Genomic DNA, 27,041 nt, shown 5'->3' with positions numbered 1-27,041 from the left:
ATTAGCGTTAGGCCATATACAGTGTTCTCACCTACTTCGTTTAAATCCCTGGGATTGAAACTATCTGATCCTGGGAAGTTGTCACTCTTTATTGTCATTATTTTCTTCATTGCTGTTATTTTGTTTATGTCAATTTTGGTAAGATTCCGTCCCTGATTCAATATTAATTTCCTTAGGAATTACAGTAAAGTGACCTCTTCCTCGACTGTAAATACTGAAGCAAAGTAATTATTCAGCACTTATTTTCAGTGACAATATCATCGTTACCGGTTTTCAAGGGGCCACATTGCTGCTGACACCACCCTCTTCTTCCCAATAGTAAAAATGTTTGCGTTATCCCTCTCAAGTTTCTTTCCAAACTCCTTTGTTGTAGCTCTTAGCATCTGTTTTGGCATCCTTTTCTGTTCTTTGTATCCCATTCAACCCGACCTGTGCTGTTTTTTGCATTTTCGTCTGCTTTTTCTTTTTGTTTTATCTTGTCTCTTCAGGTGTCCATGAATGTCTATTTTTAGCAAACTGAGCTCTTGCCCTTTATGTATCGCATTAAATTCTTTTTTTGAACACTTCTCACTGATCTTCTGTTGTTTTAGCCCATTAACAGATTTGCTTCGTTTACTGTGGACAGTCTCTGTCTCACAAGGCATTACTACTCTCACCTTCTCACTGGCGGAGGTCGTGATGTCCAAGTAACCCTTGGTAAGCTGCAGTGAGTTCTTTCCTAACTAAGTATTTCACATCACATGTTGCAGAGAGTGCTGAGAATATGGAACATGCTGCCACGTGGAATGGTTGAAGCAAAGAGCATTGATGCATTTAAGAGGAGGTTTAATGAGAGTGGAAGGGAATAGAGGGATAATCGGGGCAGGGTGGGAAGAGGAGATTAGAGGAGGTCTGTGTACTGTACAAGTGCTGGCATAGTTGGGTCAAATGACCTATTTCTGTCACGTAGATTCTTTGCAACAGTCCTCCTTATTTTTTCAGACAGCCTCTCTTTGTCCATATTTGGCCAAAGACTAAAGAAATCTTCTTTGATTATTTGGAAAACAATTATAAATCTGTATTTCCACTGAAGCCAGTGGAAAATTGGATCGTCCATCACTGCAACGTCAAATCTGCCATCACTTATCTCTACAGCTCTCAGCTCTGTTGGAGAGAAAACAGTCGAGGTTTTCCTGGCACCAATCTCCCATTCACTGTTTGGTCCAGAACGTTCTCTCTGTCTGTTATCGCCATGCCAGCTGATTGTTTATTCCCTCTGTCATTAATTCTTCCACTACTTTCAAGCCAATACCACTCTGGCATTTCTCTGCAAACCTCCCGAAGGCCTTGACATCCTTCTTAAAGTGTGCTGTCCAGAATACAAAGGAATGGTGTGGATTTTAGGGCCCTGCCTGGGGTGGGTACGGAGCTGGACGAGGCCCGAAAACACCGGAGCCGGCCGAAGTACAGGTATCCTGACTCTGTTCCCAGCGTGGCCATTTTTGCCAAGGTGTGTTCAGAGCTGACGAGGTTACCCACCCCCACGTGGCTGGTAGTGATTCGGCTCATTAACAGCCTCATTTAACTTCAATTAAAGGAGACCAACTAGAATGTTCCAGCTGGCCTCCAGTTTCCAGAACCAGTGGGGGGCAGTTTAACTGCCTTGAGGATGGCACCCAACAGCAGGACTGGGGATGGGGAGGGACGGAAGAGCAACACTCCAGGCAGGCCTAGAGGCCTTCCCTACCTGGCTGTGTGCGGGTGCAGCCAAAAGACCACCCTGTAGATCCACATCCACCCCCACCCCCCCCAACTGCAAAAAACCCTCCCACAGTGGCGGTCTAGCTAGTGTATCTCTTTTTTAATCAAAAGGTTGAAATATGGTGAGAGGACACGTTCATGTTGAAGCACCCTCTCAGTTACTTACCATTCATTGCAGATTGCTGCTCCTCTCAAGCTGGAAGGCCTCTGATTGGCTCTCCAGCTTCGAAAGTCGCTCGCCCCCCTTAATGGGACGGGGAACCTGTCTCCATGCCAATTAAGGGGGAGGGGCAGCTCCCTGAAAATCATAATAAATGACTGTTTCCCCCCAGGGATTGGTCTGGGATCCGGAACCAGGCACAACTCCGGAGGGAAAGGGTTTGATTTTCCCAGTTAGATTGCAGTCTCAACATTGGCCTCAATTCCAGGTCGCGAACTCATAAGTGACTGTGACAGGACATCGCTCACAATCTTCCCAGAGGCAGCTAATTAAGGAGCCGCCTAATTAAGGGAAGCCCTGTCCATTTAAGGACAGTAGGCAGACGGGTGAAGTAGAAGGCCCAATGGGAGTATCGGCTGTGATGTTCATCCTGCAGCCCCACTGGAAGAGGCGGGCGCTGCTCGGATTGGCAAAGACTGCAAGGGCGCATTGTAAAAAGTAAAAAAAAAATCACTCAGTCACAGATATATGACCATTACTGTGAAGAGGGAAACCAGGACAGCCTGCAGCTGGAGCTGTGGCTGTCACATCCCAGCGTGGTCCTGCTGAGGTGATGTGGGGGGGTGCCATCGTCGTCATCAGTTCCAGGATCCGGCTTCAGCGAAGGGCCCAGCCGCCATTGGGAAGATTTCTCCCCCAGTTGACGTGAATAAAGGGCAATCCGCCCCGAGAGGGTGGGAGTCTCTGAAGGGCAGGGAGCTGCTGCCAGGCAGGAGGCCTCAGCCAGGCGGGAAGCTTCTGACGGGCGGGGAGATTCTGCCAGGGTGGGGTGTCTCTGCTGGACAGGAGGTCTATGCCAGGCGGGAAGTCTCTGCTGAGTGGGAAGTCTCTGCCGAGGGGGAAGTCTCTGCCGAGTGGGAAGTCATTGCCTGGCAGGAAGTCTCTGCCGAGCGGGAAGTCTCTGCCGAGTGGGAAGTCATTGCCTGGCAGGAAGTCTCTGCCGAGCGGGAAGTCTCTGCCGAGCGGGAAGTCATTCCCTGGCAGGAAGTCTCTGCCGAGCGGGAAGTCTCTGCCGAGCGGGAAGTCATTGCCTGGCAGGAAGTCTCTGCCGAGCGGGAAGTCTCTGCCGAGCGGGAAGTCATTGCCTGGCAGGAAGTCTCTGCCGAGCGGGAAATCTCTGCCGAGCGGGAAATCTCTGCCGAGCGGGATGTCTCTGCCGAGTGGGAAGTCATTGCCTGGCAGGAGGTCTCTGCCGAGCGGGAAGTCTCTGCCGAGCGGGAGGTCTCTGCCTGGCGGGAAGTTATTGCCTGTCAGGAAGTCTCTGTCGAGCGGGAAGTCTCTGCCGAGTGGGAAGTCTCTGCCGAGTGGGATGTCTCTGCCTGGCGGGAAGTCTCTGCTGGGCGGGAAGTCTCTGCCGAGCGGGAAGTCTCTGCCGAGCGGGAAGTCATTCCCTGGCAGGAAGTCTCTGCCGAGCGGGAAGTCTCTGCCGAGCGGGAAGTCATTGCCTGGCAGGAGGTCTCTGCCGAGCGGGAAGTCTCTGCCGAGCGGGAAGTCATTGCCTGGCAGGAAGTCTCTGCCGAGCGGGATGTCTCTGCCGAGTGGGATGTCTCTGCCAGGCAGGAGGTCTCTGCCGAGCGGGAAGACTCTGCCAGGCGGGAAGTCCTTGCCGAGAGGGAATTCACTACTGCGCAGGAAGTCTCTGCCGAGCGGGAAGTCTCTACCGAGTGGGAAGTCTCTGCCAGCGGGAAGTCTCTGCCGAGTAGGAAGTCTCTGCTGGGCGGGAAGTCTCTGCCGGCGGGAGTCTCTGCTGGGCGGGAAGTCTCTTCCGAGTGGGAAGTCTCTGCTGGGCGGGAAGTGGCTGCTGGGCTGGAATTCTCTGCTGCGCAAGGAGTCTCTGCCTGTGTGAGGAGTCTCTGCCGAGCGGGAAGCCTCTGCTGGGCAGGGAGTCTCTGCTGAGCGGGGAGTCTCTGCTGGATGGGGAGTCTCTGCCGAGCGGGAAGCCTCTGCTGGGCAGGGAGTCTCTGCTGAGTGGGGAGTCTCTGCCGGGTAGGGAGTCTCTGCCGAGCGGGAAGCCTCTGCTGGGCAGGGAGTCTCTGCCGAGCAGGGAGTCTCTGCTGAGTGGGGTGCCTCTGCTGGGTGGGATGTCTTTGCCTGGCGGGAAGTCTCTGCCTGGTGGGAAGTCTCTGCCGAGAGGGAAGTCTCTGCCTAGCGGGAAGTCTCTGCTGGGCAGGAAGTCTCTGCCTGGTGGGAAGTCTCTGCTGGGCGGGAGGGCTCTGCCAGGAGGGAGGTCTCTGCTGTGCGAGGAGTCCCTGGCAGGCGGGAAGACTCTGCCAGGCGGGAAGTCTCTGCCGACTGGGAAGTCCCTGCGGAGTGGGAGGTCTCTGCCGAGTGGGAAGTCTCTGCTGGGTGTGAAGTCTCTGCCTGGTGGGAAGTCACTGCCGAGTGGGAAGTCTCTGCCGAGTGGGAAGTCTCTGCCGAGCAAGAAGTCTCTGCCGTGGGAAGTCTCTGCCGAGCGGGACGTCTCTGCCGAGTGGGAAGTCTCTGCTGGGCGGGAAATCACTGCCGAGTGGGAAGTCTATGTTGGGCGGGATGTCTCTGCTGGGCTAGACTTCTCTGCTGTGCAAGGAGTCTCTGCCTGTGTGGGGACTCACTGCCGAGCGGGAAGCCTCTGCTGGGCAGGGAGTCTCTGCTGAGCGGGGAGTCTCTGCCTGTGTGGGAAGTCTCTGCCAGGCGGGAAGTCTCTGCCTCTTGGGAAGTCTCTGCCTGTAGGGAAGTCTCTGCTGGGTGGGAAGTCTCTGCCTGGTGGAAAGTCTCTGCCAGGCGGGAAGTCTCTGCCAGTCGGGAAGTTCCTGCTGGGTAGGAGGTCTCTGCCAAGTGGGAAGTCTCTGCCGAGTGGGAAGTCTCTGCTGAGTGTGAAGTACCTGCCGAGCGGGAAGTCTCTGCCGAGTGGGATGTCTCTGCCTGGCGGGAAGTTATTGCCTGTCAGGAAATCTCTGTCGAGCGGGAAGTCTCTGCCAGGCAGGAGGTCTCTGCCGAGCGGGAAGACTCTGCCAGGCGGGAAGTCCTTGCCGAGAGGGAATTCACTACTGCGCAGGAAGTCTCTGCCGAGCGGGAAGTCTCTGCCAGGCAGGAGGTCTCTGCCGAGCGGGAAGACTCTGCCAGGCGGGAAGTCCTTGCCGAGTGGGAATTCACTACAGCGCAGGAAGTCTCTGCCGAGTGGGATGTCTCTGCCAGGCAGGAGGTCTCTGCCGAGCGGGAAGACTCTGCCAGGCGGGAAGTCCTTGCCGAGAGGGAATTCACTACTGCGCAGGAAGTCTCTGCCGAGCGGGATGTCTCTGTCTGGCGGGAAATCTCTGCTGAGTGTGAAGTCCCTGCCGAGTGGGAAGTCTCTGCCGAGCGGGAAGTCTCTACCGAGTGGGAAGTCTCTGCCAGCGGGAAGTCTCTGCCGAGTAGGAAGTCTCTGCTGGGCGGGAAGTCTCTGCCGGCGGGAGTCTCTGCTGGGCGGGAAGTCTCTTCCGAGTGGGAAGTCTCTGCTGGGCGGGAAGTGGCTGCTGGGCTGGAATTCTCTGCTGCGCAAGGAGTCTCTGCCTGTGTGAGGAGTCTCTGCCGAGCGGGAAGCCTCTGCTGGGCAGGGAGTCTCTGCTGAGTGGGGAGTCTCTGCCGGGTAGGGAGTCTCTGCCGAGCGGGAAGCCTCTGCTGGGCAGGGAGTCTCTGCTGAGCGGGGAGTCTCTGCTGGATGGGGAGTCTCTGCCGAGCGGGAAGCCTCTGCTGGGCAGGGAGTCTCTGCTGAGTGGGGAGTCTCTGCCGGGTAGGGAGTCTCTGCCGAGCGGGAAGCCTCTGCTGGGCAGGGAGTCTCTGCCGAGCAGGGAGTCTCTGCTGAGTGGGGTGCCTCTGCTGGGTGGGATGTCTTTGCCTGGCGGGAAGTCTCTGCCTGGTGGGAAGTCTCTGCCGAGAGGGAAGTCTCTGCCTAGCGGGAAGTCTCTGCTGGGCAGGAAGTCTCTGCCTGGTGGGAAGTCTCTGCTGGGCGGGAGGGCTCTGCCAGGAGGGAGGTCTCTGCTGGGCGAGGAGTCCCTGGCAGGCGGGAAGACTCTGCCAGGCGGGAAGTCTCTGCCGACTGGGAAGTCCCTGCGGAGTGGGAGGTCTCTGCCGAGTGGGAAGTCTCTGCTGGGTGTGAAGTCTCTGCCTGGTGGGAAGTCACTGCCGAGTGGGAAGTCTCTGCCGAGTGGGAAGTCTCTGCCTGGAGGGAAGTCACTGCCGAGTGGGAAGTCTCTGCCGAGTGTGAAGTCTCTGCCGTGGGAAGTCTCTGCCGAGTGGGAAGTCTCTGCTGGGCGGGAAATCACTGCCGAGTGGGAAGTCTCTGTTGGGCGGGATGTCTCTGCTGGGCTAGACTTCTCTGCTGCGCAAGGAGTCTCTGCCTGTGTGGGGACTCACTGCCGAGCGGGAAGCCTCTGCTGGGCAGGGAGTCTCTGCTGGGCAGGGAGTCTCTGCTGAGCGGGGAGTCTCTGCCTGTGTGGGAAGTCTCTGCCAGGCGGGAAGTCTCTGCCTCTTGGGAAGTCTCTGCCAGGCGGGTAGTCTCTGCCTGTTGGGAAGTCTCTGCCTGTAGGGAAGTCTCTGCTGGGTGGGAAGTCTCTGCCTGGTGGAAAGTCTCTGCCAGGCGGGAAGTCTCTGCCAAGTGGGAAGTCTCTGCCGAGTGGGAAGTCTCTGCTGAGTGTGAAGTACCTGCCGAGCGGGAAGTCTCTGCCGAGTGGGAAGTCTCTGCCGAGTGGGAACTCTCTGCTGGGTGGGAAGTCTCTGCCGAGCGGGAAATCTCTGCCGAGTGGGAAGTACCTGCCGAGTGGGAAGTCTCGGCCGAGCGGGAAGTCTCTTTGAGTGGGAAGTCTCTGCCGAGAGGGAAATCTCTGCCGAGTGGGAAGACTCTGCCGGGCGGGAAGTCCTTGCCGAGAGGGAATTCACTACCGCGCAGGAAGTCTCTGCCGAGCGGGATGTCTCTGCCGAGCAGGAAGTCTCTGCTGGGCGGGAATTCTCTGCCGAGTGTGAAGTCTCTGCCGAGCGGGAGGTCTCTGCTGGGCGGGAAGTCTCTGCCGAGCGGGAAGTCTCTGCTTGGCAGGAAGTACCTGCCAGCGGGAAGTCTCTGTCGAGTAGGAAGTCTCTGCAGGGCGGGAAATCACTGCCGAGTGGGAAGTCTCTGTTGGGCGGGATGTCTCTGCTGGGCAGGAATTCTCTGCTGCGCAAGGAGTCTCTGCTGAGCGGGAAGTCTCTGCTGGGTGGGAAGTCTCTGCCTGGTGGGAAGTCTCTGCCAGTCGGGAAGTTCCTGCTGGGTAGGAGGTCTCTGCCAAGTGGGAAGTCTCTGCTGAGTGGGAAATATCGGCCGAGCGGGAAGTCTCTTTGAGTGGGAGGTCACTACCGAGCGGGAGGTCTGTGCCGAGTGGGAAGACTCTGCCGGGCGGGAAGACCTTGCCGAGAGGGAATTCACTACTGCGCAGGAAGTCTCTGCCGAGCGGGATGTCTCTGCCGAGCGGGAAGTCTCTGCTGGGCGGGAAATCTCTGCCTAGTGTGAAGTCTCTGCCGAGCGGGAAGTCTCTGCTTGGCAGGAAGTACCTGCCGAGTGGGAAGTACCTGCCAGCGGGAAGTCTCTGCCTGGTGGGAAGTCTCTGCCTGGTGGGAAGTCTCTGCCTGGTGGGAAATCTCTGCCTGGTGGGAAGTCTCTGCCGAGTGTGAAGTCTCTGCCGAGCGGGAAGTCTCTGCCTGGAGGGAAATCTCTGCCAGGTGGGAGGTCTCTGCCTGTTGGGAAGTCTCTGCCTGGTGGGAAGTCTCTGCCTGGAGGGAAGTCTCTGCCTGGTGGGAAGTCTCTGCCGAGTGTGAAGTCTCTGCCGAGCGGGAAGTCTCTGCCGAGTAGGAAGTCTCTGTTGGGCGGGATGTCTCTGCTGGGCAGGAATTCTCTGCTGCGCAAGGAGTCTCTGCCTGTGTGGGGAGTCTCTGCCGAATAGGAAGTCTCTGCCTGGTGGGAAGTCACTGCCGAGTGGGAAGTCACTGCCGAGTGGGAAGTCTCTGCCGAGTGGGAACTCTCTGCCGAGTGGGAAGTCTCTGCCGAGTGGGAACTCTCTGCCTGGTGGGAAGTCACTGCCGAGTGGGAAGTCTCTGCCGAGTGGGAGGTCTCTGCCGAGTGGGAACTCTCTGCCTGGTGGGAAGTCACTGCCGAGTGGGAAGTCTCTGCCGAGTGGGAAGTCTCTGCCGAGTGGGAAGTCTCTGCCGTGGGAAGTCTCTGCCGAGCGGGACGTCTCTCCCGAGTGGGAAGTCTCTGCTGGGCGGGAAATCACTGCCGAGTGGGAAGTCTCTGTTGGGCGGGCTGTCTCTGCTGGGCGGGAATTCTCTGCCTGGTGGGAAGTGACAGCCGAGTGGGAATTCTCCGCCAGGCAGGAAATCTCTGCTGGGTGGGAAGTCTCTGCCGAGTGGGAAGTCTGTGCCGAGTGGGAGGTCTCTGCCGAGCGGGACGTCTCTGCCAATTGGGAAGTCTCTGCTGGGCGGGAAATCACTGCCGAGTGGGAAGTCTCCGTTGGGCGGGAAGTCTCTGCTGACCGGGAAGTCTCTGCTGGGCAGGAATTCTCTGCTGGGCGGGGAGTCTCTGCTGTGCGTGGAGTCTCTGCCGAGCGGGAAGCCTCAGCTGGGCAGGGAGTCTCTGCTGAGCGGGGAGTCTCTGCCTGTGTGGGGAGGCTCTGCCGAGCGGGAAGCCTCGGCTGGGCAGGGAGTCTCTGCTGATCGGGAAGTCTCTGCCGAGTGGGAAATCTCTGCCGAGTGGGAAGTCTCTGCCGAGTGGGAAGTCTCTGCTGGGTGGGAAGTCTCTGCCGAGCGGGAAGTCTCTGTCGAGTGGGAAGTCCCTGCCGAGTGCGAAGTGTCTGCTGGGCAGGAATTCTCTGCCTGGTGGGAAGTCTCTGCCGAGTGGGAATTCTCCGCCAGGCAGGAAATCACTGCTGGGTGGGATGTCTCTGCCGAGCGGGAAGTCTCTGTCGAGTGGGAAGTCCCTGCCGAGTGGGAAGTCTCTGCCGAGTGGGAAGTCCCTGCCTGGAGGGAAGTCTCTGCCGAGTGGGAAGTCTCTGCCGAGTGGGAAGTCTCTGCCGAGTGTGAAGTCTCTGCCGAGCGGGAAGTCTCTGCCGAGTAGGAAGTCTCTGTTGGGCGGGATGTCTCTGCTGGGCAGGAATTCTCTGCTGCGCAAGGAGTCTCTGCCTGTGTGGGGAGTCTCTGCCGAATAGGAAGTCTCTGCCTGGTGGGAAGTCACTGCCGAGTGGGAAGTCTCTGCCGAGTGGGAGGTCTCTGCCGAGTGGGAAGTCTCTGCCGAGTGGGAAGTCTCTGCCGAGTGGGAACTCTCTGCCTGGTGGGAAGTCACTGCCGAGTGGGAAGTCTCTGCCGAGTGGGAGGTCTCTGCCGAGTGGGAACTCTCTGCCTGGTGGGAAGTCACTGCCGAGCGGGAAGTCTCTGCCGAGTGGGAAGTCTCTGCCGAGTGGGAAGTCTCTGCCGTGGGAAGTCTCTGCCGAGCGGGAAGTCTCTGCTGGGCGGGAAATCACTGCCGAGTGGGAAGTCTCTGTTGGGCGGGCTGTCTCTGCTGGGCGGGAATTCTCTGCCTGGTGGGAAGTGACAGCCGAGTGGGAATTCTCCGCCAGGCAGGAAATCTCTGCTGGGTGGGAAGTCTCTGCCGAGTGGGAAGTCCGTGCCGAGTGGGAAGTCTCTGCCGAGCGGGACGTCTCTGCCAATTGGGAAGTCTCTGCTGGGCGGGAAATCACTGCCGAGTGGGAAGTCTCCGTTGGGCGGGAAGTCTCTGCTGACCGGGAAGTCTCTGCTGGGCAGGAATTTTCTGCTGGGCGGGGAGTCTCTGCTGTGCGTGGAGTCTCTGCCGAGCGGGAAGCCTCAGCTGGGCAGGGAGTCTCTGCTGAGCGGGGAGTCTCTGCCTGTGTGGGGAGGCTCTGCCGAGCGGGAAGCCTCGGCTGGGCAGGGAGTCTCTGCTGATCGGGAAGTCTCTGCCGAGTGGGAAATCTCTGCCGAGTGGGAAGTCTCTGCCGAGTGGGAAGTCTCTGCTGGGTGGGAAGTCTCTGCCGAGCGGGAAGTCTCTGTCGAGTGGGAAGTCCCTGCCGAGTGCGAAGTGTCTGCTGGGCGGGAATTCTCTGCCTGGTGGGAAGTGACAGCCGAGTGGGAATTCTCCGCCAGGCAGGAAATCTCTGCTGGGTGGGAAGTCTCTGCCGAGTGGGAAGTCCGTGCCGAGTGGGAGGTCTCTGCCGAGCGGGACGTCTCTGCCAATTGGGAAGTCTCTGCTGGGCGGGAAATCACTGCCGAGTGGGAAGTCTCCGTTGGGCGGGAAGTCTCTGCTGACCGGGAAGTCTCTGCTGGGCAGGAATTCTCTGCTGGGCGGGGAGTCTCTGCTGTGCGTGGAGTCTCTGCCGAGCGGGAAGCCTCAGCTGGGCAGGGAGTCTCTGCTGAGCGGGGAGTCTCTGCCTGTGTGGGGAGGCTCTGCCGAGCGGGAAGCCTCGGCTGGGCAGGGAGTCTCTGCTGATCGGGGAGTCTCTGCCGGGTATGGAGTCTCTGCTGAGTGGGGAGACTCTGCTGGGTGGGAAGTCTCTGCTGGAGGGGATGTCTTTGCCAGGCGGGAAGTCTCTGCCTGTTGGGAAGTCTCTGCCTGGTGGGAAGTCTCTGCCGGGTGGGAAGTCTCTGCCAGTCAGGAAGTCCCTGCTTGGTGGGTTGTCTTTGCCAGCCGGGATGTCTCTGCCTCTTGGGAAGTCTCTGCTGGGTGGGAAGTCTCTGCTGGCTGGGTTCTCTTTGCCAGGCGGGAAGTCTCTGCCAGGTGGGAAGTCACAGCCGAGCGGTAAGTCTCAGCCGAGCGGGAAGTCTCTGCCAGGCAGGAAGACTCTGCCAGGCGGGAAGTCCCTGCCAAGTGGGAAGTCTCTGCTGGGCGGGAATTCCCTGCCTAGTGGGAAGTCTCGGCCGAGTGGGAAGTCCCCGCCAAGTGGGAAGTCTGTGCCGAGAGGGAAGTCTCTGCCAGGCAGGAAATCTCTGCTGGGTGAGGAGTCCCTGCCAGGAGGGAAGTGCCTGCCGAGTGGGAAGTCTCTGCCGAGCGGGAAGTCTCTGCCTGGTGGGAAGTCTCTGCTGGGTGGGAAGTCTCTGCCGAGCGGGAAGTCTCTGCCGAGTGGGAAGTCTCTGCCGAGCGGGAAGTCTCTGCCTGGTGGGAAGTCTCTGCTGGGTGGGAAGTCTCTGCCGAGCGGGAAGTCTCTGCCGAGTGGGAAATCTCTGCCGAGTGGGAAGTCCCTGCCTGCAGGGAAGTCTCAGCTGAGCGGGAAGTCTCTGCCGAGCAGGAAGTCTCTGCCGAGTGGGAAGTCCCTGCCGAGTGGGAAGTGTCTGCTGGGCAGGAATTCTCTGCCTGGTGGGAAGTCTCTGCCGAGTGGGAAGTCTCTGCCGAGTGGGAAGTCTCTGCTGTGTGGGAAGTCCGTGCTGAGTGGGAGGTCTCCGTTGGGCGGGAAGTCTCTGCTGAGCGGGAAGTCTCTGCTGGGCAGGAACTCTCTGCTGGGCGGCGAGTCTCTGCTGCGCGGGGAGTCTCTGCCGAGCGGGAAGCCTCAGCTGGGCGGGAAGCCTCTGCTGGGCAAGAAGTCTCTGTTGAGTGGGGAGTCTCTGCCTGTGTGGGGAGTCCCTGCCTGTGTGGGGAGGCTCTGCCTGTGTGGCGAGGCTCTGCCGAGCGGGAAGACTCTGCTGGGCAGGGAGTCTCTGCTGAGTGGGGGGTCTCTGCCTGTGTGGGGAGTCTCTGCCAGGCGGGTCGTCACTGCCGAGCAGGAAGTCTCTGCCGAGTGGGAAGTCTCTGCCGAGTGGGAAGTCTCTGCCGGGCGGGAAGTCTCTGCCTAGTGGGAAGTCTCTGCCGAGTGGGAAGTCCGTGCCGAGTGGAAGGTCTCTGCCAAGCGGGAAGTCTCTGCCGAGCAGGAAGTCTCTGCCGAGTGGGAAGTCCCTGCCGAGTGGGAAGTCTCTGCTGGGCGGGAAGTCTCTGCCGAGTGGGAATTCTCTGCCAGGCTGGAAATCTCTGCTGGGTGGGAAGTCTCTGCCGAGTGGGAAGTCCCTGCCGAGTGGGAAATCTGCCTGGTGGGAAGACTCTGCCGAGTGGGAAATCTCTGCTGGGTGGGAAGTCTCTGCCGAGTGGGAAGTCCCTGCCGAGTGGGAAGTCCCTGCCTGGTGGGAAGTCTCTGCTGTGTGGGAAGTCCGTGCCGAGTGGGAGGTCTCCGTTGGTCGGGAAGTCTCTGCTGAGCGGGAAGTCTCTGCTGGGCAGGAATGCTCTGCTGCGCAAGGAGTCTCTGCTGGGCGGGGAGTCTCTGCCGAGCAGGAAGTCTCTGCCGAGTGGGAAGTCCCTGCCGAGTGCCAAGTGTCTGCTGGGCGGGAATTCTCTGCCTGGTGGGAAGTCTCTGACGAGTGGGAATTCTCCGCCAGGCAGGAAATCACTGCTGGGTGGGATGTCTCTGCCGAGTGGGAAGTCCCTGCCGAGTGGGAAGTCTCTGCCGAGCAGGAAGTCTCTGCCGAGTGGGAAGTCCCTGCCGAGTGGGAAGTGTCTGCTGGGCGGGAATTCTCTGCCTGGTGGGAAGTCACAGCCGAGTGGGAATTCTCCGCCAGGCAGGAAATCTCTGCTGGGTGGGAAGTCTCTGCCGAGTGGGAAGTCCGTGCCGAGTGGGAGGTCTCTGCCGAGCGGGACGTCTCTGCCAATTGGGAAGTCTCTGCTGGGCTGGAATTCTCTGCTGGGCCGGGAGTCTCTGCTGTGCGTGGAGTCTCTGCCGAGCGGGAAGCCTCAGCTGGGCAGGGAGTCTCTGCTGATCGGGGAGTCTCTGCCGGGTATGGAGTCTCTGCTGAGTGGGGAGTCTCTGCTGGGCGGGGAGTCTCTGCCGAGTGGGAAGTCTCTGCCTGGTGGGAAGTCTCTGCCGACTGGGAGGTCTCTGCCGAGTGGGAAGTCTCTGCCGGGTGGGAAGTCTCTGCCGAGTGGGAGGTCTCTGCCGAGCGGGAAGTCTCTCCCGATTGGGAAGTCTCTGCTGGGCGGGAAATCACTGCCGAGTGGGAAGTCTCTGTTGGGCGGGATGTCTCTGCTGGGCTAGAATTCTCTGCTGCGCAAGGAGTCTCTGCCTGTGTGGGGACTCACTGCCGAGCGGGAAGCCTCTGCTGGGCAGGGAGTCTCTGCTGAGCGGGGAGTCTCTGCCTGTGTGGGAAGTCTCTGCCAGGCGGGAAGTCTCTGCCTGTGTGGGAAGTCTCTGCCAGGCGGGTAGTCTCTGCCTGTTGGGAAGTCTCTGCCTGTAGGGAAGTCTCTGCTGGGTGGGAAGTCCCTGCCAGGCGGGAAGTCTCTGCTGAGTGTGAAGTCTCTGCCGAGTGGGAAGTCTCTGCCTGGTGGAAAGTCTCTGCCGAGCGGGAAGTCTCTGCCGAGTGGAAAGTCTCTGCCGAGTGGGAAGTCTCTGCTGAGTGTGAAGTACCTGCCGAGCGGGAAGTCTCTGCCGAGTGGGAAGTCTCTGCCGAGTGGGAAGTCTCTGCTGAGTGTGAAGTACCTGCCGAGCGGGAAGTCTCTGCCGAGTGGAAAGTCTCTGCCGAGTGGGAAGTCTCTGCCGAGTGGGAAGTCTCTGCTGAGTGTGAAGTACCTGCCGAGCGGGAAGTCTCTGCCGAGTGGGAAGTCTCTGCCGAGTGGGAAGTCTCTGCTGAGTGTGAAGTACCTGCCGAGTGGGAAGTCTCTGCCGAGTGGGAAGTCTCTGCCGAGTGGGAAGTCTCTGCTGAGTGTGAAGTACCTGCCGAGCGGGAAGTCTCTGCCGAGTGGGAAGTCTCTGCCGAGTGGGAAGTCTCTGCTGAGTGTGAAGTACCTGCCGAGCGGGAAGTCTCTGCCGAGTGGGAAGTCTCTGCCGAGTGGGAAGTCTCTGCTGGGTGGGAAGTCTCTGCCGAGCGGGAAATCTCTGCCGAGTGGGAAGTCTCTGCCGAGCGGGAAGTCTCTGCCGAGTGGGAAGTCTCTGCCGAGCAGGAAGTCTCTGCCGAGTGGGAAGTCCCTGCCGAGTGCCAAGTGTCTGCTGGGCGGGAATTCTCTGCCTGGTGGGAAGTCTCTGCCGAGTGGGAATTCTCCGCCAGGCAGGAAATCACTGCTGGGTGGGATGTCTCTGCCGAGTGGGAAGTCTCTGCCGAGTGGGAAGTCCCTGCCGAGTGGGAAGTGTCTGCTGGGCGGGAATTCTCTGCCTGGTGGGAAGTCACAGCCGAGTGGGAATTCTCCGCCAGGCAGGAAATCTCTGCTGGGTGGGAAGTCTCTGCCGAGTGGGAAGTCTCCGTTGGGCAGGAAGTCTCTGCTGGGCTGGAATTCTCTGCTGGGCGGGGAGTCTCTGCTGGGCAGGGAGTCTCTGCTGATCGGGGAGTCTCTGCCGGGTATGGAGTCTCTGCTGAGTGGGGAGTCTCTGCTGGGCGGGGAGTCTCTGCTGGGCGGGAAGTCTCTGCTGGAGGGGATGTCTTTGCCAGGCGGGAAGTCTCTGCCTGTTGGGAAGTCTCTGCCTGGTGGGAAGTCTCTGCCGGGTGGGAAGTCTCTGCCGAGTGGGAAGTCTCTGCCGAGCGGGAAGTCTCTGCCGAGCGGGACGTCTCTCCCGAGTGGGAAGTCTCTGCTGGGCGGGAAATCACTGCCGAGTGGGAAGTCTCTGTTGGGCGGGATGTCTCTGCTGGGCTAGAATTCTCTGCTGCGCAAGGAGTCTCTGCCTGTGTGGGGACTCACTGCCGAGCGGGAAGCCTCTGCTGGGCAGGGAGTCTCTGCTGGGCAGGGAGTCTCTGCTGAGCTGGGAGTCTCTGCCTGTGTGGGAAGTCTCTGCCAGGCGGGAAGTCTCTGCCTCTTGGGAAGTCTCTGCCAGGCAGGTAGTCTCTGCCTGTTGGGAAGTCTCTGCCTGTAGGGAAGTCTCTGCTGGGTGGGAAGTCTCTGCCTGGTGGAAAGTCTCTGCCAGGCGGGAAGTCTCTGCCTGGTGGAAAGTCTCTGCCAGGCGGGAAGTCTCTGCTGAGTGTGAAGTACCTGCCGAGCGGGAATTCTCTGCCGAGTGGGAAGTCTCTGCCGAGTGGGAAGTCTCTGCCTGGTGGAAAGTCTCTGCCGAGTGGGAAGTCTCTGCTGAGTGTGAAGTACCTGCCGAGCGGGATGTCTCTGCGAGTGGGAAGTCTCTGCCGAGTGGGAAGTCTCTGCTGGGTGGGAAGTCTCTGCCGAGCGGGAAATCTCTGCCGAGTGGGAAGTCTCTGCCGAGCGGGAAGTCTCTGCCGAGTGGGAAGTCTCTGCCGAGCAGGAAGTCTCTGCCGAGTGGGAAGTCCCTGCCGAGTGCCAAGTGTCTGCTGGGCGGGAATTCTCTGCCTGGTGGGAAGTCTCTGCCGAGTGGGAATTCTCCGCCAGGCAGGAAATCACTGCTGGGTGGGATGTCTCTGCCGAATGGGAAGTCCCTGCCGAGTGGGAAGTCTCTGCCGAGCAGGAAGTCTCTGCCGAGTGGGAAGTCCCTGCCGAGTGGGAAGTGTCTGCTGGGCGGGAATTCTCTGCCTGGTGGGAAGTCACAGCCGAGTGGGAATTCTCCGCCAGGCAGGAAATCTCTGCTGGGTGGGAAGTGTCTGCCGAGTGGGAAGTCCGTGCCGAGTGGGAGGTCTCTGCCGAGCGGGACGTCTCTGCCAATTGGGAAGTCTCTGCTGGGCAGGAAATCACTGCCGAGTGGGAAGTCTCCGTTGGGCGGGGAGTCTCTGCTGTGCGTGGAGTCTCTGCCGAGCGGGAAGCCTCAGCTGGGCAGGGAGTCTCTGCTGATCGGGGAGTCTCTGCCGGGTATGGAGTCTCTGCTGAGTGGGGAGTCTCTGCTGGGCGGGGAGTCTCTGCTGGGCGGGAAGTCTCTGCTGGAGGGGATGTCTTTGCCAGGCGGGAAGACTCTGCCTGTTGGGAAGTCTCTGCCTGGTGGGAAGTCTCTGCCGGGTGGGAAGTCTCTGCCAGTCAGGACGTCCCTGCTCGGTGGGTTGTCTTTGCCAGCCGGGATGTCTCTGCCTCTTGGGAAGTCTCTGCTGGGTGGGTTCTCTTTGCCAGGCGGGAAGTCTCTGCCAGGTGGGAAGTCTCAGCCGAGCGGTAAGTCTCAGCTGAGCGGGAAGTCTCTGCCAGGCAGGAAGACTCTGCCAGGCGGGAAGTCCCTGCCAAGTGGGAAGTCTCTGCTGGGCGGGAATTCCCTGCCTAGTGGGAAGTCTCTGCCGAGTGGGAAGTCTCAGCCGAGCGGTAAGTCTCAGCTGAGCGGGAAGTCTCTGCCAGGCAGGAAGACTCTGCCAGGCGGGAAGTCCCTGCCAAGTGGGAAGTCTCTGCTGGGCGGGAATTCCCTGCCTAGTGGGAAGTCTCTGCCGAGTGGGAAGTCCCCGCCAAGTGGGAAGTCTGTGCCGAGAGGGAAGTCTCTGCCAGGCAGGAAATCTCTGCTGGGTGAGGAGTGCCTGCCAGGAGGGAAGTGCCTGCCGAGTGGGAAGTCTCTGCCGAGTGGGAAGTCCCCGCCAAGTGGGAAGTCTGTGCCGAGTGGGAAGTCTCTGCCAGGCGGGAAAACTCTGCCTAGTGGGAAGTCTCTGCCGAGCGGGAAGTCTCTGCCTGGTGGGAAGTCTCTGCTGGGTGGGAAGTCTCTGCCGAGCGGGAAGTCTCTGCCGAGTGGGAAGTCTCTGCCGAGCGGGAAGTCTCTGCCGAGTGGGAAGTCCCTGCCTGTAGGGAAGTCTCAGCTGAGCGGGAAGTCTCTGCCGAGCAGGATGTCTCTGCCGAGTGGGAAGTCCCTGCCGAGTGGGAAGTGTCTGCTAGGCGGGAATTCTCTGCCTGGTGGGAAGTCTCTGCCGAGTGGGAATTCTCCACCAGGCAGGAAATCTCTGCTGGGTGGGAAGTCTCTGCCGAGTGGGAAGTCTCTGCTGTGTGGGAAGTCCGTGCTGAGTGGGATGTCTCCGTTGGGTGGGAAGTCTCTGCTGAGCGGGAAGTCTCTGCTGGGCAGGAATTCTCTGCTGGGCGGCGAGTCTCTGCTGCGCGTGGAGTCTCTGCCGAGCGGGAAGCCTCAGCTTGGCGGGAAGCCTCTGCTGGGCAAGGAGTCTCTGTTGAGCGGGGAGTCTCTGCCTGGTGGGAAGTCTCTGATGGGCAGGGAGTCTCTGTTGAGCGGGGCGTCTCTGCCTGTGTGGGAGTCTCTGCCTGTGTGGGGAGGCTCTGCCAAGCGGGAAGCCTCTGCTGGGCAAGGAGTCTCTGCTGAGTGGGGAGTCTCTGCCTGTGTGGGGAGTCTCTGCCAGGCGGGACGTCACTGCCGAGTAGGAAGTCTCTGCCTGTTGGGAAGTCTCTGACAGGTGGGAAGTCTCTGCCTGGTGGTAAGTCTCTGCCAGTTGGGAGGTCCCTGCTGGGCAGGAGGCCTCTGCCAAGTGGGAAGTCTCTGCCGAGCGGGAAGTCTCTGCCGAGTGGGAAATCTCTGCCGAGTGGGAAGTCTCTGCTGGGTGGGAAGTCTCTGCCGAGCGGGAAGTTTCTGCCGAGCGGGAAATCTCTGCCGAGTGGGAAGTCTCTGCCGAGCGGGAAGTCTCTGCCGAGTGGGAAGTCTCTGCCGAGCGGGAAATCTCTGCCGAGTGGGAAGTCTCTGCCGAGCGGGAACTCTGCCGAGCGGGAAGTCTCTGCCGAGCGGGAAATCTCTGCCGAGTGGGAAGTCTCTGCCGAGCGGGAAGTCTCTGCCGAGCGGGAAGTCTCTGCCGAGCGGGAAATCTCTGCCGAGTGGGAAGTCTCTGCCGAGCGGGAAGTCTCTGCCGAGTGGGAAGTCTCTGCCGAGCGGGAAATCTGCCTGGTGGGAAGACTCTCCCGAGTGGGAAATCTCTGCTGGGTGGGAAGTCTCTGCCGAGTGGGAAGTCCCTGCCGAGTGGGAAATCCCTGCCTGGTGGGAAGTCTCTGCTGTGTGGGAAGTCCGTGCCGAGTGGGAGGTCTCCGTTGGGCGGGAAGTCTCTGCTGAGCGGGAAGTCTCTGCTGGGCAGGAATTCTCTGCTGCGCAAGGAGTCTCTGCTGGGCGGGGAGTCTCTGCCGAGCGGGAAGCCTCTGCCGGGTAGGGCGTGTCTTCCGAGCGGGAAGCCTCTGCTGGGCAGGGAGTCACTGCTGAGCGGGGACTCACTGCCTGCGTGGGGAGTCCCTGCCGAGCGGGAAGCCTCTGCTGGGCAGGGAGTCTCTGCTGATCGGGGAGTCTCTGCCGGGTATGGAGTCTCTGCTGAGTGGGGAGTCTCTGCTGGGCGGGGAGTCTCTGCTGGGCGGGAAGTCTCTGCTGGAGGGGATGTCTTTGCCACGCGGGAAGTCTCTGCCTGTTGGGAAGTCTCTGCCAGGTGAGAAGTCTCTGCCAGTCGGGAAGTCCCTGCTTGGTAGGAGGTCTCTGCCAGGCGGGAAGTCCCTGCCAAGTGGGAAGTCTCTGCTGGGCGGGAATTCCCTGCCTGGTGGGAAGTATCTGCCGAGTGGGAAGTCCCTGCCAGGCAGGAAATCTCTGCCGGGCGAGGAGTCCCTGCCAGGAGGGAAGTGCCTGCCGAGTGGGAATACTCTGCCAGGCGGGAAGACTCTGCATAGTGGGAAGTCTCTGCCGAGTGGGAAGTCTCTGCCGAGCGGGAAGTCTCTGCCGAGTGGGAAGTCTCTGCCGAGCGGGAAGTCTCTGCCGAGTGGGAAGTCCCTGCCGAGTGGGAAGTCTCTGCCGAACAGGAAGTCTCTGCCGAGTGGGAAGTCCCTGCCGAGTGGAAAGTGTCTGCTGGGCGGGAATTCTCTGCCTGGTGGGAAGTCACAGCCGAGTGGGAATTCTCCGCCAGGCAGGAAATCTCTGCTGGGTGGGAAGTCTCTGCCGAGTGGGAAGTCCGTGCCGAGTGGGAGGTCTCTGCCGAGCGGGAAGTCTCTGCTGGGCGGGAAATCACTGCCGAGTGGGAAGTCTCCGTTGGGCGGGAAGTCTCTGCTGGGCAGGAATTCTCTGCTGGGCGGGGAGTCTCTGCTGTGCGTGGAGTCTCTGCCGAGCGGGAAGCCTCAGCTGGGCAGGGAGTCTCTGCTGATCGGGGAGTCTCTACCGGGTATGGAGTCTCTGCTGAGTGGGGAGTCTCTGCTGGGCGGGGAGTCTCTGCTGGGCGGGAAGTCTCTGCTGGAGGGGATGACTTTGCCAGGCGGGAAGTCTCTGCCTGTTGGGAAGTCTCTGCCTGGTGGGAAGTCTCTGCCGGGTGGGAAGTCTCTGTCAGTCAGGAAGTCCCTGCTTGGTGGGTTGTCTTTGCCAGCCGGGATGTCTCTGCCTCTTGGGAAGTCTCTGCTGGGTGGGAAGTCTCTGCTGGGTGGGTTCTCTTTGCCAGGCGGGAAGTCTCTGCCAGGTGGGAAGTCTCAGCCGAGCGGTAAGTCTCAGCCGAGCGGGAAGTCTCTGCCAGGCAGGAAGACTCTGCCAGGCGGGAAGTCCCTGCCAAGTGGGAAGTCTCTGCTGGGCGGGAATTCCCTGCCTAGTGGGAAGTCTCTGCCGAGTGGGAAGTCCCCGCCAAGTGGGAAGTCTGTGCCGAGAGGGAAGTCTCTGCCAGGCAGGAAATCTCTGCTGGGTGAGGAGTCCCTGCCAGGAGGGAAGTGCCTGCCGAGTGGGAAGTCTCTGCCAGGCGGGAAGACTCTGCCTAGTGGGAAGTCTCTGCCGAGCGGGAAGTCTCTGCCTGGTGGGAAGTCTCTGCCTGGTGGGAAGTCTCTGCTGGGTGGGAAGTCTCTGCCGAGCGGGAAGTCTCTGCCAAGCGAGAAGTCTCTGCCGAGTGGGAAGTCTCTGCCGAGTGGGAAATCTCTGCCGAGTGGGAAGTCCCTGCCTGTAGGGAAGTCTCAGCTGAGCGGGATCTCTCTGCCGAGCAGGAAGTCTCTGCCGAGTGGGAAGTCCCTGCCGAGTGGGAAGTGTCTGCTGGGTGGGAATTCTCTGCCTGGTGGGAAGTCTCTGCCGAGTGGGAATTCTCCACCAGGCAGGAAATCTCTGCTGGGTTGGAAGTCTCTGCCGAGTGGGAAGTCTCTGCCGAGTGGGAAATCTCTGCTGTGAGGGAAGTCCGTGCTGAGTGGGAGGTCTCCGTTGGGCGGGAAGTCTCTGCTGAGCGGGAAGTCTCTGCTGGGCAGGAATTCTCTGCTGGGCGGCGAGTCTCTGCTGCGCGGGGAGTCTCTGCCGAGCGGGAAGCCTCTGCTGGGCAAGGAGTCTCTGTTGAGCGGGGAGTCTCTGCCTGTGTGGGGAGTCTCTGCCTGTGTGGGGAGGCTCTGCCGAGCGGGAAGCCTCTGATGGGCAGGGAGTCTCTGTTGAGCGGGGCGTCTCTGCCTGTGTGGGAGTCTCTGCCTGTGTGGGGAGGCTCTGCCGAGCGGGAAGACTCTGCTGGGCAGGGAGTCTCTGCTGAGTGGGAGGTCTCTGCCTGTGTGGGGAGTCTCTGCCAGGCGGGACGTCTCTGCCTGGTGGTAAGTCTCTGCCAGTTGGGAAGTCCCTGCTGGGTAGGAGGCCTCTGCCAAGTGGGAAGTCTCTGCCGAGCGGGAAGTCTCTGCCGAGTGGGAAGTCCCTGCCGAGCGGGAAATCTCTGCCGAGTGGGAAGTCTCTGCCGAGCGGGAAATCTCTGCCGAGTGGGAAGTCTCTGCCGAGTGGTAAGTCCCTGCCTGCAGGGAAGTCTCTGCCGAGCAGGAAGTCTCTGCCGAGTGGGAAGTCCCTGCCGAGTGGGAAGTCTCTGCTGGGCGGGAAGTCTCTGCCGAGTGGGAATTCTCTGCCAGGCTGGAAATCTCTGCTGGGTGGGAAGTCTCTGCCGAGTGGGAAGTCCCTGCCGAGTGGGAAATCTGCCTGGTGGGAAGACTCTGCCGAGTGGGAAATCTCTGCTGGGTGGGAAGTCTCTGCCGAGTGGGAAGTCCCTGCCGAGTGGGAAGTCCCTGCCTGGTGGGAAGTCTCTGCTGTGTGGGAAGTCCGTGCCGAGTGGGAGGTCTCCGTTGGTCGGGAAGTCTCTGCTGAGCGGGAAGTCTCTGCTGGGCAGGAATTCTCTGCTGCGCAAGGAGTCTCTGCTGGGCGGGGAGGCTCTGCCGAGCGGGAAGACTCTGCTGGGCAGGGAGTCTCTGCTGAGTGGGAAGTCTCTGCCTGTGTGGGGAGTCTCTGCCAGGCGGGACGTCTCTGCCTGGTGGTAAGTCTCTGCCAGTTGGGAAGTCCCTGCTGGGTAGGAGGCCTCTGCCAAGTGGGAAGTCTCTGCCGAGCGGGAAGTCTCTGCCGAGTGGGAAGTCCCTGCCGAGCGGGAAATCTCTGCCGAGTGGGAAATCTCTGCCGAGTGGGAAGTACCAGCTGAGCGGGAAATCTCTGCCGAGTGGGAAGTCTCTGCCGAGTGGTAAGTCCCTGCCTGCAGGGAAGTCTCTGCCGAGCAGGAAGTCTCTGCCGAGTGGGAAGTCCCTGCCGAGTGGGAAGTCTCTGCTGGGCGGGAAGTCTCTGCCGAGTGGGAATTCTCTGCCAGGCTGGAAATCTCTGCTGGGTGGGAAGTCTCTGCCGAGTGGGAAGTCCCTGCCGAGTGGGAAATCTGCCTGGTGGGAAGACTCTGCCGAGTGGGAAATCTCTGCTGGGTGGGAAGTCTCTGCCGAGTGGGAAGTCCCTGCCGAGTGGGAAGTCCCTGCCTGGTGGGAAGTCTCTGCTGTGTGGGAAGTCCGTGCCGAGTGGGAGGTCTCCGTTGGTCGGGAAGTCTCTGCTGAGCGGGAAGTCTCTGCTGGGCAGGAATTCTCTGCTGCGCAAGGAGTCTCTGCTGGGCGGGGAGTCTCTGCCGAGCGGGAAGCCTCTGCCGGGTAGGGCGTGTCTTCCGAGCGGGAAGCCTCTGCTGGGCAGGGAGTCACTGCTGAGCGGGGACTCACTGCCTGCGTGGGGAGTCCCTGCCGAGCGGGAAGCCTCTGCTGGGCAGGGAGTCTCTGCTGATCGGGGAGTCTCTGCCGGGTATGGAGTCTCTGCTGAGTCGGGAGTCTCTGCTGGGCGGGGAGTCTCTGCTGGGCGGGAAGTCTCTGCTGGAGGGGATGTCTTTGCCACGCGGGAAGTCTCTGCCTGTTGGGAAGTCTCTGCCTGGTGAGAAGTCTCTGCCACGTGGGAAGTCTCTGCCAGTCGGGAAGTCCCTGCTGGGTAGGAGGTCTCTGCCAGGCGGGAAGTCCCTGCCAAGTGGGAAGTCTCTGCTGGGCGGGAATTCCCTGTCTGGTGGGAAGTATCTGCCGAGTGGGAAGTCCCTGCCAGGCAGGAAATCTCTGCTGGGCGAGGAGTCCCTGCCAGGAGGGAAGTGCCTACCGAGTGGGAATACTCTGCCAGGCGGGAAGACTCTGCATAGTGGGAAGTCTCCGCCGAGTGGGAAGTCTCTGCTGGGTGGGAAGTCTCTGCTGGGTGGGAAGTCTCTGCCGAGCGGGAAGTCTCTGCCAATTGGGAAGTCTGTGCTGGGCGGGAAATCACTGCCGAGTGGGAAGTCTCCGTTGGGCGGGAAGTCTCTGCTGGGCGGGAAGTCTCTGCTGGAGGGGATGTCTTTGCCAGGCGGGAAGTCTCTGCCTGTTGGGAAGTCTCTGCCTGGTGGGAAGTCTCTGCCTGGTGGGAAGTCTCTGCCAGTCAGGAAGTCCCTGCTTGGTGGGTTGTCTTTGCCAGCCGGGATGTCTCTGCCTCTTGGGAAGTCTCTGCTGGGTGGGAAGTCTCTGCTGGGTGGGTTCTCTTTGCCAGGCGGGAAGTCTCTGCCAGGTGGGAAGTCTCAGCCGAGCGGGAAGTCTCTGCCAGGCAGGAAGACTCTGCCAGGTGGGAAGTCTCTGCCGGGCGGGAATTCCCTGCTGGGTAGGAGGTCTCTGCCAGGCGGGAAGTCCCTGCCAAGTGGGAAGTCTCTGCCGAGTGGGAAGTCCCTGCCGAGTGGGAAGTCTCCGCCGGGCGGGAAATCTCTGCCGAGTGGGAAGTCTCTGCCGAGTGGTAAGTCCCTGCCTGCAGGGAAGTCTCTGCCGAGCACGAAGTCTCTGCCGAGCAGGAAGTCTCTGCCGAGCGGGAAGTCTCTGCCAATTGGGAAGTCTCTGCTGGGCGGGAAATCACTGCCGAGTGGGAAGTCTCCGTTGGGCGGGAAGTCTCTGCTGAGCGGGAAGTCTCTGCTGGGCAGGAATTCTCTGCTGGGCGGGGAGTCTCTGCCTCTTGGGAAGTCTCTGCTGGGTGGGAAGTCTCTGCTGGGTGGGTTCTCTTTGCCAGGCGGGAAGTCTCTGCCAGGTGGGAAGTCTCAGCCGAGCGGTAAGTCTCAGCCGAGTGGGAAGTCCCTGCCTGTAGGGAAGTCTCTGCCGAGCGGGAAGTCTCTGCCGAGTGGGAAGTCCCTGCCGAGTGGGAAGTCTCTGCCGGGCGGGAAGTCTCTGCCTAGTGGGAAGTCTCTGCCGAGTGGGAAGTCCGTGCCGAGTGGGAGGTCTCTGCCAAGCGGGACGTCTCTGCCAATTGGGAAGTCTCTGCTGGGCGGGAAATCACTGCCGAGTGGGAAGTCTCCGGTGGGCGGGAAGTCTCTGCCGAGTGGGAATTCTCTGCCAGGCTGGAAATCTCTGCTGGGTGGGAAGTCTCTGCCGAGTGGGAAGTCCCTGCCGAGTGGGAAATCTGCCTGGTGGGAAGACTCTGCCGAGTGGGAAATCTCTGCTGGGTGGGAAGTCTCTGCCGAGTGGGAAGTCCCTGCCGAGTGGGAAGTCCCTGCCTGGTGGGAAGTCTCTGCTGTGTGGGAAGTCCATGCCGAGTGGGAGGTCTCCGTTGGGCGGGAAGTCTCTGCTGAGCGGGAAGTCTCTGCTGGGCAGGAATTCTCTGCTGCGCAAGGAGTCTCTGCTGGGCGGGGAGTCTCTGCCGAGCGGGAAGCCTCTGCCGGGTAGGAAGTCCCTGCTTGGTGGGTTGTCTTTGCCAGCCGGGATGTCTCTGCCTCTTGGGAAGTCTCTGCTGGGTGGGAAGTCTCTGCTGGGTGGGTTCTCTTTGCCAGGCGAGAAGTCTCTGCCAGGTGGGAAGTCTCAGCCGAGCGGTAAGTCTCAGCCGAGCGGGAAGTCTCTGCCAGGCAGGAAGACTCTGCCAGGCGGGAAGTCCCTGCCAAGTGGGAAGTCTCTGCTGGGCGGGAATTCCCTGCCTAGTGGGAAGTCTCTGCCGAGTGGGAAGTCCCCGCCAAGTGGGAAATCTGTGCCGAGAGGGAAGTCTCTGCCAGGCAGGAAATCTCTGCTGGGTGAGGAGTCCCTGCCAGGAGGGAAGTGCCTGCCGAGTGGGAAGTCTCTGCCAGGCGAGAAGACGCTGCCTAGTGGGAAGTCTCTGCCGAGCGGGAAGTCTCTGCCTGGTGGGAAGTCTCTGCCGGGTGGGAAGTCTCTGCTGTGTGGGAAGTCTCTGCTGAGCGGGAAGTCCCTGCCGAGTGGGAAGTCTCTGCCGAGCGGGAAGTCTCTGCCTGGTGGGAAGTCTCTGCCGGGTGGGAAGTCTCTGCCGAGCGGGAAGTCTCTGCCGAGCGGGAAGTCTCTGCCGAGTGGGAAGTCTCTGCCGAGTGGGAAATCTCTGCCGAGTGGGAGGTCCCTGCCTGTAGGGAAGTCTCAACTGAGCGGGAAGTCTCTGCCGAGCAGGATGTCTCTGCCGAGTGGGAAGTCCCTGCCGAGTGGGAAGTGTCTGCTGGGCGGGAATTCTCTGCCTGGTGGGAAGTCTCTGCCGAGTGGGAATTCTCCACCAGGCAGGAAATCTCTGCTGGGTGGGAAGTCTCTGCCGAGTGGGAAGTCTCTGCCGAGAGGGAAGTCTCTGCTGTGTGGGAAGTCCGTGCTGAGTGGGAGGTCTCCGTTGGGCGGGAAGTCTCTTTTGAGCGGGAAGTCTCTGCTGGGCAGGAATTCTCTGCTGGGCGGCGAGTCTCTGCTGCGCGGGGAGTCTCTGCCGAGCGGGAAGCCTCAGCTGGGCAAGGAGTCTCTGTTGAGCGGGGAGTCTCTGCCTGTGTGGGGAGTCCCTGCCTGTGTGGGGAGGCTCTGCCGAGCGGGAAGCCTCTGATGGGCAGGGAGTCTCTGTTGAGCGGGGCGTCTCTGCCTGTGTGGGAGTCTCTGCCTGTGTGGGGAGGCTCTGCCGAGCGGGAAGCCTCTGCTGGGCAGGGAGTCTCTGCTGAGTGGGGAGTCTCTGCCTGTGTGGGGAGTCTCTGCCAGGCGGGACGTCACTGCCGAGTAGGAAGTCTTGCCTGTTGGGAAGTCTCTGACAGGTGGGAAGTCTCTGCCTGGTGGTAAGTCTCTGCCAGTTGGGAAGTCCCTGCTGGGTAGGAGGCCTCAGCCAAGTGGGAAGTCTCTGCCGAGCGGGAAGTCTCTGCCGAGTGGGAAGTCTCTGCCGAGCGGGAAATCTCTGCCGAGTGGGAAGTCTCTGCCGAGCGGGAAGTCTCTGCCGAGTGGGAAGTCTCTGCCGAGCGGGAAATCTGCCTGGTGGGAAGACTCTGCCGAGTGGGAAATCTCTGCTGGGTGGGAAGTCTCTGCCGAGTGGGAAGTCCCTGCCGAGTGGGAAGTCCCTGCCTGGTGGGAAGTCTCTGCTGTGTGGGAAGTCCGTGCCGAGTGGGAGGTCTCCGTTGGGCGGGAAGTCTCCGCTGAGCGGGAAGTCTCTGCTGGGCAGGAATTCTCTTCTGCGCAAGGAGTCTCTGCTGGGCGGGAAGCCTCTGCCGGGTAGGGCGTGTCTTCCGAGCGGGAAGCCTCTGCTGGGCAGGGAGTCACTGCTGAGTGGGGACTCACTGCCTGCGTGGGGAGTCCCTGCCGAGCGGGAAGCCTCTGCTGGGCAGGGAGTCTCTGCTGATCGGGGAGTCTCTGCCGGGTATGGAGTCTCTGCTGAGTGGGGAGTCTCTGCTGGGCGGGGAGTCTCTGCTGGGCGGGAAGTCTCTGCTGGAGGGGATGTCTTTGCCACGCGGGAAGTCTCTGCGTGTTGGGAAGTCTCTGCCTGGTGAGAAGTCTCTGCCACGTGGGAAGTCTCTGCCAGTCGGGAAGTCCCTGCTGGGTAGGAGGTCTCTGCCGGGCGGGAAGTCCCTGCCAAGTGGGAAGTCTCTGCTGGGCGGGAATTCCCTGCCTGGTGGGAAGTATCTGCCGAGTGGGAAGTCCCTGCCAGGCAGGAAATCTCTGCTGGGCGAGGAGTCCCTGCCAGGAGGGAAGTGCCTGCCGAGTGGGAATACTCTGCCAGGCGGGAAGACTCTGCATAGTGGGAAGTCTCTGCCGAGCGGGAAGTCTCTGCCGAGTGGGAAGTCTCTGCTGGGTGGGAAGTCTCTGCCGAGCGGGAAATCTCTGCCGAGTGGGAAGTCTCTGCCGAGCGGGAAATCTCTGCCGAGTGGGAAGTCTCTGCCCAGCGGGAAGTCTCTGCCTGTTGGGAAGTCTCTGCCGAGCGGGAAATCTCTGCCGAGTGGGAAGTCTCTGCCCAGCGGGAAGTCTCTGCTGGGTGGGAAGTCTCTGCTGGGTGGGAAGTACCTGCCGAGCGGGAAATATCGGCCGAGCGGGAGGTCTCTTTGAGTGGGAGGTCACTGCCGAGTGGGAAATCTCTGCCTGGTGGGAAGTTCTTGCCGAGAGGGAATTCACTACTGCGTAGGAAGTCTCTGCCGAGTGAGATGTCTCTGCCGAGCGGGAAGTCTCTGCTGGGCGGGAAATCTCTGCCCAGTGTGAAGTCTCTGCCGAGCGGGAAGTCTCTGCTGGGCGGGAAATCTCTGCCCAGTGTGAAGTCTCTGCCGAGCGGGAAGTCTCTGCCAGCGGGAAGACTCTGCCTGGTGGGAAGTCTCTGCCTGGTGGGAAATCTCTGCCAGGTGGGAGGTCTCTGCCTGTTGGGAAGTCTCTGCCTGGAGGGAAGTCTCTGCTTGGCAGGAAGTACCTGCCGAGTAGGAAGTCTCTGCCTGGTGGGAAGTCACTGCCGAGTGGGAAGTCTCTGCCGACTGGAAGGTCTCTGCCGAGCGGGACGTCTCTCCCGAGTGGGAAGTCTCTGCTGAGTAGGAAGTCTCTGCCTGGTGGCAAGTCACTGCCGAGTGGGAAGTCTCTGCCTGGTGGGAAGTCACTGCCGAGTGGGAAGTCTCTGCTGAGTGGGAGGTCTCTGCTGAGTAGGAAGTCTCTGCCTGGTGGGAAGTCACTGCCGAGTGGGAAGTCTCTGCCGAGCGGGACGTCTCTCCCGAGTGGGAAGTCTCTGCTGGGCGGGAAATCACTGCCTAGTGGGAAGTCTCTGTTGGGCGGGATGTCTCTGCTGGG

The 27,041-nt window shown here is 60.8% G+C and overlaps 1 protein-coding gene across 1 annotated transcript; it reads left to right on the top strand.

Moving 5' to 3' along the window:
• Nucleotides 1-15,310: 15,310 nt before the first annotated feature.
• On the top strand, nt 15,311-21,663 carry LOC137369537 (uro-adherence factor A-like). Its single transcript, XM_068031185.1, has 4 exons — nt 15,311-16,997; nt 18,689-19,570; nt 20,331-20,958; nt 21,054-21,663. The coding sequence occupies exons 1-4, from the start codon at nt 15,311-15,313 to the stop codon at nt 21,661-21,663; spliced, it is 3,807 nt and encodes a 1,268-aa protein (XP_067887286.1).
• Nucleotides 21,664-27,041: the final 5,378 nt, after the last annotated feature.

This window comes from Heterodontus francisci, chromosome 1, assembly GCF_036365525.1.
Source record: "Heterodontus francisci isolate sHetFra1 chromosome 1, sHetFra1.hap1, whole genome shotgun sequence".
Taxonomy (NCBI): Eukaryota; Metazoa; Chordata; class Chondrichthyes; order Heterodontiformes; family Heterodontidae; genus Heterodontus; species Heterodontus francisci.
The sequence above is the reverse complement of the archived record's forward strand: the minus strand, read 5'-3'. Positions and strand labels throughout refer to the sequence as shown.